This window comes from Eulemur rufifrons, chromosome 19, assembly GCF_041146395.1.
Source record: "Eulemur rufifrons isolate Redbay chromosome 19, OSU_ERuf_1, whole genome shotgun sequence".
In the NCBI taxonomy this organism is placed as follows: domain Eukaryota; kingdom Metazoa; phylum Chordata; class Mammalia; order Primates; family Lemuridae; genus Eulemur; species Eulemur rufifrons.
Window position 1 is genome coordinate 33,973,402 of NC_091001.1, and position 19,702 is coordinate 33,993,103.

At 35.0% G+C, this 19,702-nt stretch overlaps 1 protein-coding gene across 8 annotated transcripts in view; it reads right to left on the minus strand.

Annotated features, from left to right (window-relative positions):
* Nucleotides 1–19,702, minus strand: part of CCDC138 (coiled-coil domain containing 138) — a 90,480-nt gene that overhangs the window by 65,606 nt on the left and 5,172 nt on the right. For 7 of the 8 annotated variants that reach the window (XR_011236180.1, XM_069494302.1, XM_069494304.1 and 4 more), the window contains 4 exons: nucleotides 19,167–19,294; nucleotides 17,184–17,365; nucleotides 7,525–7,683; nucleotides 3,336–3,455 (listed from right to left, as the gene is read on the minus strand). Coding sequence is in view for 7 of the 8 variants with exons in the window: in XM_069494302.1 (XP_069350403.1) it covers nucleotides 3,336–3,455; nucleotides 7,525–7,683; nucleotides 17,184–17,365; nucleotides 19,167–19,294 (589 nt within the window). In the remaining variant the exon portion in view is untranslated. The remainder of the gene's footprint in view (nucleotides 1–3,335; nucleotides 3,456–7,524; nucleotides 7,684–17,183; nucleotides 17,366–19,166; nucleotides 19,295–19,702) is intronic. The other variant, XM_069494303.1, reaches the window with a different exon arrangement.

Sequence of the window (19,702 nt, forward strand, 5' to 3'; positions counted from 1 at the left end):
TAGAGAAAGGGGAACTCTTTCACTGTTGGTGGGAATGTAAATTAATACAGCCATTATGGAAAGAACAGTATGGCAGTTACCCAAGAAACTAAAAATGTGGCTATCGTATGATCCAGCAATCCCTTTAGTAGGTATATATCCAAAGAAAAGGAAATCAGTATGTCAAAGACTGCCATGTTTAATATATCACTATTCACAATAGCCAAGATGGTAAATTAACCTATTTGCCTATCAATGAGTGAATGGATAAAGAAAATGTGGTATATATACACAATGGAAAACTATTCAGCCACAAAAAAGAACAAAATCCTGTCATTCACGGCAACGTGGATGAGCCTGGAGAACATAATGTTATGTGAAATAAGCCAGGCACATAAAGATGAATACCATATTTTCACTCATATGTGGAAGCTAAAAAAAAAAAAAGGTTGATCTTACAGAATTAGAGAGTAGAATATTGGTTACTAGAGGCTGGGAAGAGTGGCAGGGAGGAGGGGATCGGATGAAGTTGGTTAACAAATACAAAATTATTTAATACAACTAGACAGGAGAAGTAAATCTACTGTTCTATAGCACTGTAACTATTAATATAATTAACAATTTATGGTATATTTTCAAATAGAAGAGAGGATTTTGAATGTTCCCAACAAAAAGAAATGATAAATGTTTGAGGTGATGGATTTGCTAATTACTACAATTTTAACCACTACGTACACATGTATCAAAATATCACATTGTGCCCCATAATTATGTACAATTATGTGTCAATTAAAAATAAGTTAAAAATCTAGGCCGGGCGCGGTGGCTCACGCCTGTAATCCTAGCACTCTGGGAGGCCGAGGCGGGTGGATTGCTCAAGGTCAGGAGTTCGAGACCAGCCTGAGCGAGACCCCGTCTCTACTAAAAATAGAAAGACATTATATGGACACCTAAAAATCTATATAGAAAAAATTAGCCGGGCATAGTGGTGCATGCCTGTAGTCCCAGCTACTCGGGAGGCTGAGGCAGTAGGATCGCTTAAGCCCAGGAGTTTGAGGTTGCTGTGAGCTAAGCTGACGCCACGGCACTCACTCTAGCCTGGGCAACAAAGTGAGACTCTGTCTCAACAAAAAAAAAAAAAAAAAAAAAAAAAAAAATCTATTCATCATTACTGTAAAGTTCAATTAGTATTTTTTTAGTTTAGAATTTCTATTTAGCTCCTTTTTATAAATTCCAGTTCTCTAGTGAAGTTTTCAATCTTTTTTTCTACTTTCTTGAACATATTAAGCATTATTTTAAAGTCACTGCCTGTTAACTCCAATATAGGGATCATTTGCAGGTATGTTTATATTCTCTGAGGTTTATTTCTTCACATTTAGTCATGTGATTCTGTTTTTTGATGCGCTTATTAATGTTGTATAGAATGAAAGACACTGTACATAAAACATTATAAAGGCTACATGTGACATCTTCTTCCAGAGTGGGGTCATCTTTTCCTCTCCTAGGTATTTCAACTGAGGAGTAAGAACCATAATCTGATCAAGAACAAGGAATAATCAAGGTTTCAGTTTGAGGAAGGTTCTGTCTTCCTTTTTGTTCGCCTGCTTCCAAAGTGCAGCTCTGCTTCTCTCGACTGAGATCTTGGGGTGTTCACAGGGACTCTCTCCCTGCTGGTCCTGACCATTAATCCTTGTGTCCTCAGCTTGGCAAGTCTTAATGAGAAATGTTTTCATATTGTTGTTATTTTAGCAAACTTATATCCAGTGTTATCATAAATTACTATGTAAGTTAGCCACAGAAATAATGTACCTTTTATTAAGAAATTTCAAAGTATATATGATTCATCATGCCAAAAGTTGGCAAACTATGGCCTGCAAGCCAAATCTGCCCACTGCTTGCTTTTATTAACAAAGTCATTTTGGAACACTGCCAATTATTGCCTGTGGTTACGTTTGCAGTATGATGTCAAGAGTTGAGTCACTGTGACAGAGATCATATGGGCCACTAAGCCCAAAATATTACTATTTATTATCTGATCCTTAACAGAAAATGTTCGCTGACCTCCCAACTATTCTAAACAAAGTAACCATAAAAAAGCATTCTGCTACTTGGTATCAAAGAGTTCCTCCCAAGCTCTTTCAGTTTGGACACACTAGCTCATAAATCCAATTATCAATAGGTCCAAACAATTAAAACTCCACGTATCTACACACACATTCATGCAAACATGTGCAAAGTTATTAAGGATTATAGAAACCTAAGAGGTAGGTATGGGCAACAATGTGCCAATGCTATACCAGCAATTAAAAACCCTTCTCACAAAAGGATACTAAACTGAGATTGTAATGGGAAAGAGTTCTCTCTCCAGGCTTCCAAACAGACAACAGTCTGCTGAGTTCATAGTCCAACTGTGGGAAGCCATGTGAATTCAGGGAAGCCAAAGAATTGGATCAAGTGAGAAACAAGGTACCTAGCTATCACTGCTAAGGAGAAGTTATAACAAGTACAGATTACATGTAATCAAAAGCAGAAGCAGAACAGATGGACAGTCAGCTGGCTAAGGAATTCTAGGAGGCAAATTATCTCTCAGAGTCTGAGCTTAGCTACATTTTAGAATCCATAAAGCTTCCCAGCCCAGTGCTTTAATTTTCAAAATGACTAGGTTTACTCCACTTACTGTACATCTATTTCTCCTCCCCATACAATCTAATACACAATAATAATTTTCCTATCTCTCATTAATGTACTCCTTTGCTTTCATATTTTTCAGCCATAAACTACCAAACGAAAAAAAAAAAAGACACAACTCACACAAATATTTGTTATGCAAGTTTAGTATTATGTAGTGACCTAAATTGCACCAGTTATGTAAATATTCTAGTGCAATATGATACCATTCTATAACCATGAGACCATGAGCAATGTGGAGGATTGAGTCTAGTACAGTGCCCGGCATATAGTAGAAACTCAGAAAATAAATGAATGCTAAATAGTGATGCATAACAGCAGTTAAAATAATAAGTAAAAAAGCCAGAAATCAGTGCCTGAAATGGCATTAGTTTTCAGGTTATCAGATTTTTTCTTTTGCTTATTTTTAATCTAGTGATGCTTTTATATTTTTTAAAAAAAATTCAAACTGCCAAATATCTCAGTTGGTTGCCAGAACAGATGACGAGAAAAAACGATGAGCTTAAGAATACTTTATTTATACTTGGAAATATTTTATAATAAAGCTAACAAATAAATTTAATCAAAATTTTTCCCCAGCTGAAATGTTCTAAGGCTGACTTATAATTTATTAAATAATATAGCTCTTAGAATGTCTTATAATCTAATATATATTAAACAAGTCTTACTTGTTTTTTTAACGTATCGTTCAATTCTTTCAATGCATCAAAAGAAGACCTCAGTCTTTTGCTTTCTTTATTCTTTTCCTTAAGAACTTCAGTTAAGTGTTCAACTTCTGCATCATGTTGCTAGAACAGAAAAAAAACTAATCTAAAAATGAGGTAAAAAAAATCATATATCACTAATACTACTGGAACATAAATTAATTAAAAGAACTCTTTCAATTGTAAAAACCTTAACTATTTAATAGTGTATTTAAGCAAAGGTGCAAATAATTTATAAAAACTGTACTATCTACCAAAATAACAACAAAACATCAAAAGTATTTGTGAAATACCTATTAAAACATATTAACATACAAAATTAAGTAGCAATAAGTCTATTTTCTGCTTCTGCTCATAAAAATCCACTCACAGAAACTCACTGAAATATTTTGTATTTGACATCATGGGATAGTAAACAAATGAGGATTTCTGACCCTTTCTGAGAAACTAATAAGCTATTCATAGCTTTAATGTAAAATCTGCATTACCCTTGAGGAGTACAAGAACTATTCCATAGAACAAAGTAATTTCTAGTTCTCACAGAGTAGCTGATATTTTTGATGTCAACTTTATATCTCAAAAAATGTTAAATACATAATAAAATTTCTCTGAGCCTCAAACTATTTGACTCTTCATAATGTTTTATAAATGATTCAAATCAACTTTCCCTCTAATTACATTTAAATAAAATAGTATGTTTTAGATTTAAAATGTGAATTGTTATAGCTTCTTTCACCTTCTACTCTCTATTTATTCATAAAGTATTAAAACAGGCAAATTTCTACAGGAAATCAAGAAACTGGATTTCCTTCTTCTAAATAATATAAGTACAATACAAATAAAGCAGTTATCTTTATACTTAGTAAGAATAGTAGGCAAACCTAAAGAGAGAAGAAAGAATAAAACAAGGATGGAGAAATAAGAAATTACAGAGTCTAAGCATACCTTCTTTATAGCCCTGTGGAAAAAAATCCAATAACCCGAAAAATTTAGTTTTATGTAATTTTATTATAATAATAAATACTAAATAATTCTTTAAATAACTTAGGATATAGTCACAAATACATTTATTTTAAAAACTAGTTTCATATTTTCATTGTCCACATTTTTCCATATCTAAAAGATATTAAAAACATATAAAGTGAGTTCCATTTCCAGCACAGCAGGATAAGCCTGGCACACTCTACTTTTCCCACAGATTATAACTAAAAATCCTAGACAAAACACACACAAAAAACTACCTCAGGACTGAAAAGTAAACAAGAGTAAGAAACTGCAGAAGGGAGTGAAAACTTGAAGAAGCAACCCCCAAGGGGTAAAGTTTCCTGTATTTTGATTTTTCCTTTTCTCTCAACTGTTTTGCCCCAGGGTGGGCCCTAGTCCTGGAGAAGTACAATAAAAACTTCCACTGAAGTTCTGAGAGAAAGCCAGTCTTTCTGGCAGAGAAACCAGGAAGAGCGGCCCCTGTAAGCCGGGGTGTGGGGAGAATCTTGCAGAAGAGAGACGCAGAAAGATCCTCTTGCTCTGGTGTGTATGAACCTGTACAAATCAGGCTCACCCCTGAACCACCCAGGCACAGGACAGACCAAATGCAGCACAGCAAAGGCTTGGAGAATGGAGCTCAGTTTAAAAATGCTACCTAAGACAGCCTAACCTGCCCTCCCTCAGTGCATCTCTACATGTATGGAAAAGACCCAGAGCAGAAGAGCAAAAGCTTTGAGAACTAAACTAAGATTTTAAACATTGCTCAAAGCTCAGACTAACCTTTAAGTGGCACAGGCACAAGACCACTCCACAGCAACACTGCAAAGGCCTTGAGAGTTGAACTGAGATTAGAACCACTTCCCACACAAGGTGAAAAAAACTGTTGTCTAAACCTAATTGAGTTGAATGCTTTACATATTATAAAAACCAACATTCTCCAGAGGACTATAATAGGACCTAGAATCTATATAGTATAATATACAAAAGGTCTTGAATACAATCTAAAAATCAATCACAGAAATTCTTAGGGGAACAAAAACGTATTTTTTAAAAAGAACATAATTGAAATTTTAGAACTTTAAAGTATCAGAAATGAAAAACTCACTAGATGAGCTCAGAGATGAAAAAAAGAAACAGTGAACTTAAAGACAGATCAATGGAAATTATTCAATCTGAAAAGCACTGAAGAAAAATACAAGAAAAAAGGAACAGAGACTCAGAAATCTGTGGGAAAATAGCAAAGGACTAGTATATGAGTCATTATAGATCCAGAGGAGAGGAGAAAGAAATTGGAGCAGAAAAAATATTTGAAGAAATATTGGCTGAAAATGTCCCAAATTTGGCAAAAGACATAAATTCACAAATTCAAGAAGCTCAGAAAGCCATAAAAAGGATAAACTCAAAGAAAAGCATGCCAAGATACATCATAAATTGCAGCTGAAAATCAAAGAGAAAGAAAAATCATAAAATGATGCTATTTACATGACATTCTGGAAAAGGGACAGAAAATAGATCAGTGGTTGCCAAGAGCTAAGGATGGGGGAAAGATACAACTATAAGAGCATAATGAAACTTTTGGTATGCTGGAATGTTGAACCTAAGAATACTGAGTTATAGAAATGCCCCCTGTATTTTTGGAGACAAGATTTGATCTCAGAAGTCAAATAAGGCCTTGCCTTAAAGAAAAAATAAATATGTTAGTTCAAAAGCTGCCTCGCCTTAGGAGGGCGTCTCATTGGTCAGTAACAGCTGCACTTCAAAGACACAGTTGTAAACTGGGCCTATGGTTCTCACCTGTTTTGAAAGACAAGCCAGGCCTCACCTAGGGCCAAAGGTTGCCAGAGCTGACCAACAAAGACCCCCCGGAGATGAGAGCTGATCAAATAGATATGCTAATGTCCAAGCCGACCCAGATGGACCATGCGGTTAAAGTAATTAACACAAGGCACAGCTCATGTTGACTTCTGAGATCCTCTCTATCTCCAAGAACACAATCACCGGAGCCAAGATGTCTCTGTTTTTTGCTAAAGTAATAGCCTTATCATAAAACTTAGAAGTTTGCCCTAAAAAGATTTTGTAACTCATTGTTCCCCTAGATAGAGTTAATTAAAGGATCTGTAGTAGCCTTTTAGAAGACTTTGACCCTAAACCAAACTGCCTGTTACTATCTAAATCCCATCGTCCTTAGCAACGGGAGCCTGTATCTACCCTATAAAATACCTGTGTGGAGTTTCAGTCTTTGATATATTTTTGAGGGAAGAAATACATTCATCCGGACTCTTCCTTTGTCTATTTTCATAAACCTTTACTTTATAAACTATATCTTTGGCTCTGTGTGTTATTATTATTCTTTTATATCTGTTTCCTACTATTTTTTCATCCTTTGCAACAACCCCTGCCTGAGAGACCCAACCGCAAAGAGAAAACCTCTTTGTGAGGAGCGAAGCTAACTCCCTGCACTGGACTATTTATCTTGATTAAGACGGTGATCACAAGACTATGCATTTTTCAAAACTCATGGAAATATACAACAAACACAATGAATTTTACTGTATGTAAGTTATACAAAGAGTAATCTCTCTCTTGGCATGAAGCAAACAAGTATATTGTACCACCTATATAATATTCTTGCCAAAAACATTTCATGTGAATATTATTGCTATGAAACAATCAGGCAAATCCAGAATGTGACATACATGACTGCTGACCTGGACTCTTCAAAGAAAAGTCTCACGAAAACAAAAATGGTGAGGCTGAATGCTGTAGATTCAAAGAAACCAAAAGGACATCAAATATAATGCATGAATCTTATCTACTTTCTTGATCAGAAAAAAAAAACAAAAAAACAGTAAGACATTTAGGGACCCACTGGGAAAGTAAACATGGAATTATATTTCATATTAATTAATTAATTAGCATTACTTTCCAGAAATGATAATGCTATGGAGAATGTCCTTATTCTTAGGAGATACACACTGAAGTATTTAGGGATGCTGAGTCATGAGTTTTACAAGTTATTGTACTTTCAAACGGTTCAGGGAAAAAGTGTGTGTGTGGGTGTGGAGAGGAGGAAGGGAAAGACAACAAAGAAAATGTGGCAAAATGTTTAATAACTAGTGAATCTAAGGAAGGAGAAATAATATTCTAAAATCAAAGGCTATATAGTTACCTCCTTTATAATTTGAAATCTTGTAAGAACCTCTTCTTCAACACCTTTAATTTTACTCAAGGCATTTTCATGTCTGAAAAGCAGCTGTTCTCTTTCAAGTAAAAAACGTTCTCGCTTCTGAAGTTCTTCAGCAAATTTCTGTTGCGCCGCAGTTTCACACTGTATCAAAATATCAGATTTAAATGTTTTTACAGAGTACATTCACAAATTCTGAAAATTATATTTTTTTAATTGACATTGTGGTTTAATTAAATGGTCTTCTGCAATACAGGATTACCTAAGGAGAATCTGGATTACAGTAGCGGCAAGACTAGTACAGCTTTTACTTACTTTTGTGTAAGTAAACTTACACAAAAATTCTATCTTATTATAAAATGCTGTGACACTATAGCAACATTCTATATCAATGACTCAGGAGAATTTGTGGTGCAAAATGGATCAGTACTATACAGAATTCATTACCTATCCACTTAAATTCCATGCTCCACTTCAACTCCATGGTCCACTACTTTACCTCTATCCTCCTCTCCCTCACCTTGTTGTCTTTCTATCACCTAGGGCTGAAAGACACACTGGCCTGGATTAATGCACAGACCACCTTCCCTCCCCCAACGCCAGACAGTTAAACACCAATGGAGAAAAATCACATGGAGAAAAGTGGCATTATTATAAATTCATGGTGTCACTTTTCCATTGGGTTCTCAATGCAGTCTAGAAATCTTTTTATATTTTCATGGTCAGCTCTCTCTTCCCCATTTTCCACAGTGTCTATTTCGAACCTTCTCTATTCTTCTAATTTTGATACATCACATCCCACACTACTCTCTGTACATAGCCTGGTCTCTAACTTCACAGGGAAAACAAGACAGCAGAAGGAAACATCAATCTTCTGTTCAAAAAATACATATACATGCATTTCTCCTTCCCTCCTATTACAAAGGTAGGATCAGGATCTCATAGGCTTAAGACCTCATGTGGAGACTGCTTTGCTGATTATACCTTTAATATTTTCAATCTCTCCCACCCCATGTGAAATTAAATCTCTCTTGGCCACACACACTTATCTCCTCCTCTTTACAGTCAAGTTTCCTTAAAACTTTGTACACATTCGCTGAGTGTCTCCCTTGTACACATTCCCTTCATGTCTCCCAATTGCGCCTCAGTCCACTTTAATCTGGCTTCGATTCCCATCCCCCTACCAAAATGACTTGCCTATTACTCAACGTAGAGGTCATTTTTCAGTCCTTATTTTATTGAGTCTCTCAGCAGCTCAACAGCATTTGATACAGATGTCCATTTCCTCCAACTTAAAATACTCAACGTTCACTGGCTTCCATGCTGCCACATTCCACTTCCCTCCTAGTCAACAACTTATCAATCCCCTATGAAGACTCTGCTTCCTCTACTGTCCTTTAATCACTAACATTCCACAGGATGTGGGCTTCAGCTGTTTTTCTTCTCATTCTTTACATACTCTCTGCTTGCTTACATTAACTCAATGACTAAATTTACCAAGTATATGCTAATTGTTCCCAACCTACAACTGCTCAGATCTTTCCCCAAGTTCCAAAGTCAAGTGCAACGTGTTTGCCACACCACCGCCTGCCATGCACACGCTGCAAACAAGCTATGCATTGACTGCCTGTGACAACCACAGAGGAATGTGGAGATGCAGGAGAGGAGCAGTGTTAAAGGCTCACAAGGCATCTGCCCCTCTCCTGCCTGGTCAATCTTCCAGAATAGGAATCAAGTGAGCCACTCAGGGACATCTTCCTCTCTTCACTGAGCAAAAGAGTCCCCAGCAGAGGAGAAGAGGTGTATTTCAAACCTATCTGTCTTGAGCTAAGATGAGAAGTGAACCAGCGTAAGAACAGACTAGACCAAGCAAAAAAAAATATTCAGAGCTTGACAACAAGGCTTTTGAAATAACCCATTCAGTCAATATGAAAAAATTAGCTGTTTACACACTCCCAGAGGACCACAACAGTTCTCCAGCAATGGACTCCAACTAAAAAGAAATTGTTGAAATGTTGGATATCAAGTTTAGAATATGGATGGCAAGTAAGATCAGAGGGATTGATGAAGAAGCTGAAAACCAACACAAAGAAACCAAAAACATAATTCAGACACAAATAAAAAATTCACTTAAGAGATAGATAATATAAGAAAACATATAACAGAACTCTGTTATATTTTGTATAAATGAAAGAGTCATTTAGGAAATTTCAAAATACAGCAGAAGGTTCAACAGACTAGACCAAGCAGAAGAAATAATTTCAGAGCTTGACAACAAGGCTTTTGAAATAACCCATTCAGTCAAAAATGTAGAACAAAGAATAAAGAAAAACGGAACAATCTCTCCAAGAACTGTGGAACTATGAAAAGCAAGCAAATATAAGAATCATAGCTATCCCTGAGGGAGAAGAAAATGCAAAAACACGGAAAAGGTATATGAGGGAGTAATTGAGGAAAACACACCTGATACCATTAAAGATTTGGACATCCGGATGCAAGGTCATTGAACACCTGGAAGATGAGTGGCAAACAGGACTATTACCAAGGCATATAGTCATCAATCTGGACAAAATCAAAGTAAAGAAGAAAATTCTACAAGCTGCAAGATGAAAGCACCAAGTAACTTACAAAAGAAAACCCATCAGACTAATAGCAGACTTCTCAGCAGAAACCTTACAAGTCAGAGGGAGCTGGGGGTCCCATTTTTGGTCTCCTTAACAGAATAACCTCCAAGCAAGAATTCTATATCCTGCAAAATTAAGTTTCATAAATGAAGGAGAAATACAGTCTTTCCCAGAGAAGCAAACACAAAGAGAATTTGTCACCACTAGACCTGCCCTACAAGAAATGCTTAAAAGTGTTCTGTACATGGAAAAGAACAATCCATACCCATCAGTGTAAAAACACCTGATTGTTAAAACTCACAGCTCTCATAAAACAGTAGCACAACGGAGAAACCTGGAAACGATCTACATGGTGAACAGAACAGGATCTCACATATCAATACTAACATTAAATGGAAATCCCTGATTTAAAGGACACAGATTGGCTGAACAGATTAAAAAAACACAACCCAAATATATGCTGTCTCCAAGAAACCCAATTAACTCACAAAGATTCTCACAGACTCAAGATGAACGGGTGGAAAAAATATTCCACACAAATATAGGCAAAAAGTGAGGAGTTGCTATTTTCATATCAGAAAAAACATACTTTAAATCAACAACCATCCTCATATTGCCATCTGATTTTTGACAAAGCAGACAAAAACATACAATGGCTCATCGAATGGAAGAATCAACACTGTTAAAATGTACATGCTACCCAAAGTGATTTACACATTCAATGTAATTCCCATCAAAATTCCAAAATCATTTCTTACAAATCTAGAAAAAATAATCTAAAACTTCATATGGAATCAAAAAGACCCTGAATAGCCAAAGAAATCCTAAGCAAAAAGGACAAATCAGGAGATACCATATCGCTCGACTACAAATTATACTACAGCCTGTAGTAACCAAAACAGCAGGGTATTGGCATAAAGATAGACACACAGACCAGTGGAACAGATTAGAGAACCCAGAGATAAAACCGTATAGCTACGATCAGCTAATCTTTGTCAAAGCAGACAAAAAGATACACTAGGGAAAGGAAGCCCCATTCAATAAATGCTATTGGGAAAACTGGATAGCCACATGCAGAATAATGAAACTGGATTCCTATCTCTTACCATATAGAAAAATTAACTCAAAATGCATTAAGGACTTAAATGTAAGTGCTGAAACCATAAAAATTCTAGAAGAAAACCAAGGAAAAACTCTTATAGACATTGGCTTAGGTAAAGAATTTATAAGTAAGACTCCAAAAGCAAATACAACAACAAAAATAAATGAGACTTAAATGAAAAAGTTTCTGCACAGAACAGGAAATCATCAACAAAGTAAACAGACAACCTACAGAACCGGAGAAAATATTTGCAAACTATACATTGACAAAGGACTAATTACCCAGAATCTACAAAGAAATCAAACAAATCAGTAAGAAAAATATAAATAACTCCATCAAAAAGTAGACAAAAGATATGAACAGATTCTTCTCAAAAGATATACAAATAGCCAACAAACATATGAAAAAATGCTAAACTTCACTAACTATCATGGAAACGCAAATTAAAACCACAACAAAACACCAACTTACCCCTGCCAGAACCTACATTATTAAAAAGTCAAAAAATAATAGATGTTGGTGTGGTTGCGGTGAAAAGGAAATGCTTATACACTGTTGGTGGAATGTAAACTTGTACAACCTCTATGGAAAGCAGTATAGAGATTCCTCAAAAAACTAAAAGTAGACCTATCATTCGATCCAGCAATCCCATTACTGGGTATCTACCCAAAGGAAAAGTCATTTTACAAAAAAAGACACCTGTGCCCGAGTGTTTATTGCAGCACAATTCATAATAGCAAAGATATGGAATCAGCCTAAGTGTCCATCAACTGAGGAGTGGATAAAGAAAATACATACATATATACCATGGAGTACTACTCAGCCATAAAAAGAAATGAAATAAAGTTTTTTGCAGCAACTTGGATGGAACTGGAGACCACTATCCTAAGCAAAGTATCTCAGGAATAGATAAATAAATACTGCATGTTCTCACTTATAAGCTGGAGCTAAATGAGGGACATACATGGTCATAATGTGGTATACTAAACACTGAATACTAACAAAAAGGGAGGGGGTAGGGGGACTGGTAGAGAAAAATCTACCTCTCGTGTACAATGTATACTATTTTGGCGACGGGTACACTGAAAACCCTGACTTCAGCATTATACAATTCAACCATGTAACATTTGTACCCCCTAAATCTATGAAATGAAAAACAAAAAATTTCAGGTCCAAACAGGCTGTTTAACATCTCCACCTGTATGCTTTTTTTAAGCAGCTTAAAATAAACATGTCTAGAACTGAATTAAGTTGGCTATCAGGGAAATAAAAAGCAAAATCACAGTAAGATACCAGTTCATACTTAGTGGGATGGCCAGAATCAAAATTACAGAAAATAGTGTTGGCAAGAACATGAAAAAACCAGAAGCCTCGTCATACATTGCTGGTGGAAATGTAAAATGGTGCAGTCACTTTGGAAAACAGTCTGGCAGTTCCTCAAAAAGTTCAATATAGAGTTATCATGTGACCCAGCAATTCTATTACAGATATATACCCAAGAGAAATGAAAGCATATGTCCACACAGAACTTAAATACAAATGTCCACAGCAGCATTATTCTTAATAGCCAAAAAGTGGAAACAACCCAAGTGTCCATCAATAAAAGAATGGATAAACAAAGTGTGGTCTGTCCATATAATGGAGCATTACTCAGCAATAAAAAGGAATAAAGTACTCATACACGCTACATGAATGAACCTTGAAAATAGTACTCTAAGTAAAAGAAGCCAGTCATAAAAGACCATATATTGTATGATTCCATTTAGATGAAGAGCCCAGAATAGACAAACCTATAGGGACACAAAGTATATTAGTGGTTACTTAGGGCTGAAGGCATTTGGGGGGAAGTGCTGTGACTTCTAATGGGTAGAAGTTTCTTTTGAAGATGATGAAAATATTCTAAATTGCTTGTGCCAATGATGGCACATCTCTGTGAACATACTAAAATATTTTAATTATACACTAAAAAAATTAAAGAAGTATGAATTAAAAAGAAAAGAATTAGTGCTCTCCTCCTCCTCCAGTTTTTCCCGTCTCAGCAAAAAGCAACATCATTTATCCAATTGTCCAAAAAATAAATCTGCATTTTGTCTTTGACTAAACCCTACTGCACACACCTCCCAAATCCAGTCTGCAAGTACAGCTGACTCTTGAACAATGCAAGGGTTAGTGGTGCAGAATCTTGCGCAGTGAAAAATCCACGTATAACTTTTGATTCCCCCAAAACTTAATTACTAATAGCCTACTGTTGACTAGAAGCCTTAACCAATAGCATAAACAGTCCATTAACACATATTTTGTATGTTACATTATATACTGTTATAATAAAGGAAAAAACGTTATTGAGAAAATCATATGGAAGAGAAAATACATTTATAGTAGTGTACTGTATTTACTGATATCATTAAGTTTATGTGGTCTGTTTACAAGATGAATCACCTGTCTAAAATGGTGGACAACAGCTGCAGAGCTCAATCAATCTATAGTATTTATCAAACAATTCAGCTTTTTCTTATAATGTCATAAGTCTTCTCTGCTTCTTGAGAGCACTTCAAGCATCATTAGTGGCACTTCACATGGGTCTCGTGGTATTATTCAAGGTTTATGGTATTGTACTAAACTCGATGAAAAATACCCTAGAACCACAAGAGATCACTTTTTAGTGTGCTATGCAATTTATTGGAGCAATGCTCATGTGGAGATGATCACCATCACATAGCATTTAAAGTGGACACTCGCAACACTTGATCTCACTGCAATACCAACAGGAGGTGGCTACTTTTATGCAGTTATGATTTAATATTGCATCTTTTTATTTCTTTACATTTCTCTTGACTATGAATGGAGTCATGTACAGTCTGTGTGTGCATGTTTTAATAAATTTTAACTTTTTATAATAGATTTGTGTATATTTTATGGTAGTAAATGATAAAACAGACTGGTATCTAGATATATTTTACGCATTCATGACATAACTTTTTGTTTTCTTCATATTTCTAGGCTATGTGATTTATCTGCGAGTTTTTTCAAATTGTCATAATTCTCCAAAAAAACTTCTAGTATACTTACTGAAGAAAAAACTCTGTAAGTGGACCTGCACAGTTCAACCTATGTCGTTCAAGGGTCAACTACATTGTTGACTCCATCTCTTAAACATCTCTAGAATTCATCCACTTCTATGCCTGAGGCCCCAGGCCTAATTCAGGACACCATCAGTCTACCACCATCTTTTCACCCTCCACCCTCTCTCTAGATCTCAACTACTGGTGACAACTTTAAATAATAATCCAAATTATATAGTCATCAAAGACCTATGTTCTGACTGCCAAGCTGATACATTAAATTGCCAAACCCAGCTAGTTCCAAACTAAAATCTCGATCTTTCTCCTGAAAACCATTCTTCCTGCAAGTTGCCCAAACCAGAAATGTGGGAATCAACCTAGACACCTTATTCTCTCTATGCCATATCCAATTCATTACACCAAGTCTGGCCAATTTAGCTCCACAATAAATCTCTACCCTATTTACTTCTATTTCTCTGCCATCACTCCAGTCCAAGTTACCATTATCTCCCACCTGGGCTATTACAGTAGAATCCTATCTAGTCTCCAATTCCAACCCATTTATTTAAGCACACATTAGATTATGCAACTCCCCTGCTTTAAAATCCTCAGTTACCTACTATTATACATTTTCCTTGAATGAATAAGTTAAGTTACCATGCCTCAGGAGGGCTTCTACATTAGAATGTCTGAGTTTTGAATGCAACCCTTTCACTGGGCTAACCCCTCTTCATCCTTTAGAGTTTAATTTAAATGTTACCTTCTTAGAAAAATCTTACCTAAACTCTCCATCTCCTCCAGTCAGGTATTTATGTTATACTTCTCTTATTTTTTCATTTAAATTTATAAAATTATAAGTACATGGGTATTTGCTTCTAATTACAATTTGCTTCTAATAAGCTACATGTAGTAAGGACCATATACATTTTATTCACTTCTATATATTCAACACTGAGCACATAAATGCATATTAACAGGTGCTCAAATATTTGGTGAATGAATGAAATGACAGTGTAACAAGTGTATATGCTTAATGATTAACACAATAGAAGACTACAAAGCAATTTTCTTGTATCTTCTTTACTGATATATCATAGGTGTAAATATTTGGACAGTACATGTGTTATTTTGATATATGTATACAATGTGCAATGATCAAATCAGAGTAACAGGGATATCCTCGAACATTTATCCTTTTTGTTGGGAACATTCCAATTCTTCTTTTCTAGCTATTTTGAAATATACAATAAATTACTGTTAACTATAACTTCCCTACTATACTACTGAATGCTAGAACTTACTCCTTTGAACTGCATTTTTTTACCCATTAACCAACTTCTCTTCATTCACACTTCCCTTCCTGGCCTCTGGTAACCACCATTACACTCTATTTCCATGAGATCCACTTTTTCAGCTCCCACATGTGAGTGAAAATATGCAAGACCTGTCCTTTTGTGCCTGGCTGATTTTACTTAAAATACTGACTTCCAGTTTCATCTATGTTGCAGCAAATGACAGGATTTCATTCTTTTTTTATGGCTGAATAATATCCCATTGTGTACATATTAATACATATGACATTTTCTTTAGCCACTCATCCACTGACTGACACTTAGGCTGATTCTATATCTTGGTCATTTTAAATAGTGCTGCAATAAACATGGGACTGCAGATACCTCTTCAATATATTGATTTCCTTTCTTTTGAATATATACCCAAAAATGTTATTGCTAGATCACATAGTTCTATTTTCAGTTTTTTGAGAAACCCCCTACTGTTTTCCACAATGACTATACTTACAAAGTAAATTTTAAAGTCAAATTAAACTATAGATTAATTAAAACAGATTAATTCATTACTCTTCATTTTTTCCCTATTATTTGTATCTTCATTGTGTTTGTTATAGATGATAGACCTATTCTTGCAACCCTGCCTATTCTTTTTTATCCTATAAAGTGTTATCAAGGGAATCTTTCTAAAACATCATTTTTTACTCTGCCACTCCTTTGCTTAAAATCTTGTGAAATAGCTAGCCTCAGTTTTCACTATTTTTCCCTAGACAGGCTGATAAATGTACAATTGGACAATCACTCCATTCCAAACATCTCTCACTTCCAATTCCTTATACCTGGAATGGCCTTCCTATTGCTCTCCTAAATTCTAAGTCTCAGTCAAGAACCAGACTAAGTCTCTCCCTAAACTTTTCCCTGGTAATTTTAGGCTGAAATAATCTTTTCCTGAAATGCTATGGTAATTACCTGAATTATTTTGACAAAATTAGATATTGGTTTTCAAAAAAATGCTTAACTATTTCATGTGTATACAGTGTTTCCAATGGGAAGAACGCTCCCTCCCCCCAAGATGGGCATTACACATACTTCTGCTTCTTTCTCTACTCCTAGTGGATGCATGACAAATATATAAACTACACTCTTTAGAAACAAAAAAAACCCCAATGAAAGATAAAGTCCAATGTGCAGAGGTGAATTTTGGTGAAAGTTGACAAGGGGAATTTTTACATGTAAGTATTTAAAACAATGAATTTAGAACACTTCAAAAAGCACACTTTACCTGATTTTATTTTTTAAGAAAAGATGGGAATAAACAAAAAAATAAGGCAGTATGAAATTTAAGACACACACCTACAAATAAAAACACTACTGTTTATATTTTTCTCTCAGCCACTACATTTTTACTTTCAATAGTTCCTATAAATTGAGTTTGTTCCCTCTGACCTCACCTTGACTGACTTACCTAAAATAATTAAAATGAAATGCCTTGTATTCAAATTTTGTAAATGCTTGGTTCCTAGAACATAAATATTTCTGAACTCTCAATTCAGTATTTAGTTCTTACCTGCAGTTTCAGATGTATTTGAAATAATTCATCATATATCTGATTGACTTGATGTGGAAGTAAACTCTGTTTGTTTGATGCTTTGGATTTTGGGGAACTGACAGGTTTCAAAGGAGAGTCACTTACAGCACTCCAATATTCATTCTGAGCTCTTACTGAGGCCATATTAGTTGGCAGGGCAACTGGAAAGATAACAACATTTAATTATAAACTTGTTAGCTTACAGTTTTTAAATACTCTCAGAGTAGTCTGTAGTATTGTTACAAAGTTTCAAGAAAGAAACAAAGAATTATACAGCAAACATGGTAAAATGGTAAAATTTAGATAATGTGAGTGAAGCGTATAAAGGAATTCTTTACACTTTTTGCAACTTTTCTTTAAGTCTGAAATTATTTCAAAATAAATTATTTTAAGTGCATAAAAACAGTCATGTATTAACTGCCTAGCCAAGAAATGGAAAGTCACCTCAGAAACCCCTAATCACATTCCCCCTCATTCCCTAAACCAAATTAACCACTAACTCAAAGTGTTGATCATTGCCTTACTTTTCTACTTAATTTCCACTACTTACATTTAAGAAGTTCTTGTTTTGCTGGTTTTTAAACTTTATATAAATGTTGGAATTATATAAATCCTATAACCACCTCCTTTAAATGGGTTGATAAATCTTCACTGCTTTATCCTATTTTATAACTACTGTATTCCATAATGTTCTCCTACAGATGGATATCTGTGCTGCTTTGACTATACAGATGCTACCAAGTCTTTGTACATGTTCAAGAGTTTTTCTAGGGTATGTAACTAGTGGCAAAATTGTTGGATCATAGGCTTTATGTGCATGTTCAACTTTACTAGTGATCCAACTGTTTTCCAAAGTGGTTACATTAATTCACTCTCTGATGGAGTTCCTCTTGCTTCATATCCTTGCCAACACTGTGTTGTCAGAATTTATTTTCTGCTAACAATGAGAATATGAAATGCTCTCATGTAGTAGTTTTAACTTGCATGAGCCTTCTGGGAGCCCCAGCTTTAAGGAGAGGGTCTCCCATTATATTTCCCATCTTGAATAGACCTTGGAGGAGTCAAACTAAAAAAATAATATGAATTTTTAAAAAACAAAAAAGTTTCACTTCAATCAGTTCAGCAAATGCCCTAAAAGCAAAAGACACATTCAGTGTTCTACTTACTTCTCTAGGTTTCCACCCCACCAATACCTGGCCTGAGCATTCCTTACTTTTATGTCAACCTCCAAATACATTCAACATTTTCTTTATCCTATGTTTTCTATTCCTTTCAGTGGAAAAATCAAACATGTGGCCGGAAATACAAGTACAGGCAGAATTATTTTTCATCTTCCTCAAATGCTGAGGTCAATGAGACAAAGGGGATGATGGAGAGGGCAAAAAAGGAAACGAATGTGTGTTGTGTGTAGATGACATAGTCCCAGGAGAAGAGAGTGTGCTGGTGCTATCAATGGGGCAACAGTGCTCTCAAAGTCTTACAGCCAAGAAGGCAAAGGGCACCATTTCTGGTTGCCTCTTTCTTTGAAATGATAAAACTATGAAACACAGGTACACAGAGAGCTGCTACTACTAAAGTCTTTTTTTAAGTAATCTGGTGCATTTCCTCACAATAATAGGGTCAGTCAAATACGATCACATTTAGTCACCTTCTAACAAATACTGACAGGAAAAAGAACCAAAGGCAATATAAAAAGTACTCAGGTGATTAAGTTATTTTGACAAGTTTTGAGAATACAGAAGAGTACTGAAAAATAATGAAGTTTATTTTTCTCTTTCCTTTAGTTTAATAACAAGCACTTTAGTTGAAGAATAAGCACTACCTCATGGCTTACAGAAATTCAGAATACAAAAATAAATAGTATCCTGAGAACCAGTGTTATTACTATGAGATAAGCTTTATATGCTCCATTTGACAAAGTTACTATTTAAATGACTATTCTAAAATGAATATTTCTTTTACCTTTTTCTATTTCTTTAAAAGATTGTTTGGTTATTTTGGACGTACTAACTCTATGATTATTCTCAATTAACTCTTCTTCTGTTTCCTGTTTCTTCAAATCATGAAAAGAATCCAATTCATCATCTAGGCTTTAAAAACAAAAAAATTCTATCACAGCAATGTGGAAGCTTACCATACCATTTTATAAGATAAAACTGCTTTTCAAACATTAACAGCATAACAACTGACAAAAAATATAAAAAGTAAACATTTTTTCAAATTCAAAAAGTAAACGTGAAAAGTAACAATCATTGATCCTAATAACTCACTACAACCACCTATGGACTTTCTCTGCATGTTAAATAGGCTTAATTTAAAAGTACATATACCTGTAGAATGCTCTACAGCTGCCAAACTTTCTTTTGATCCCCAATAATTTCGTAAGGTAGACATTACAAGCATATTTTATCTATAATTTTAGCTAAAAAATGATTGTTTAACATTAGAAAACTGAACCCTAAAGAGGTCAAGTAACTGACAGGTGATATAATTAGTAA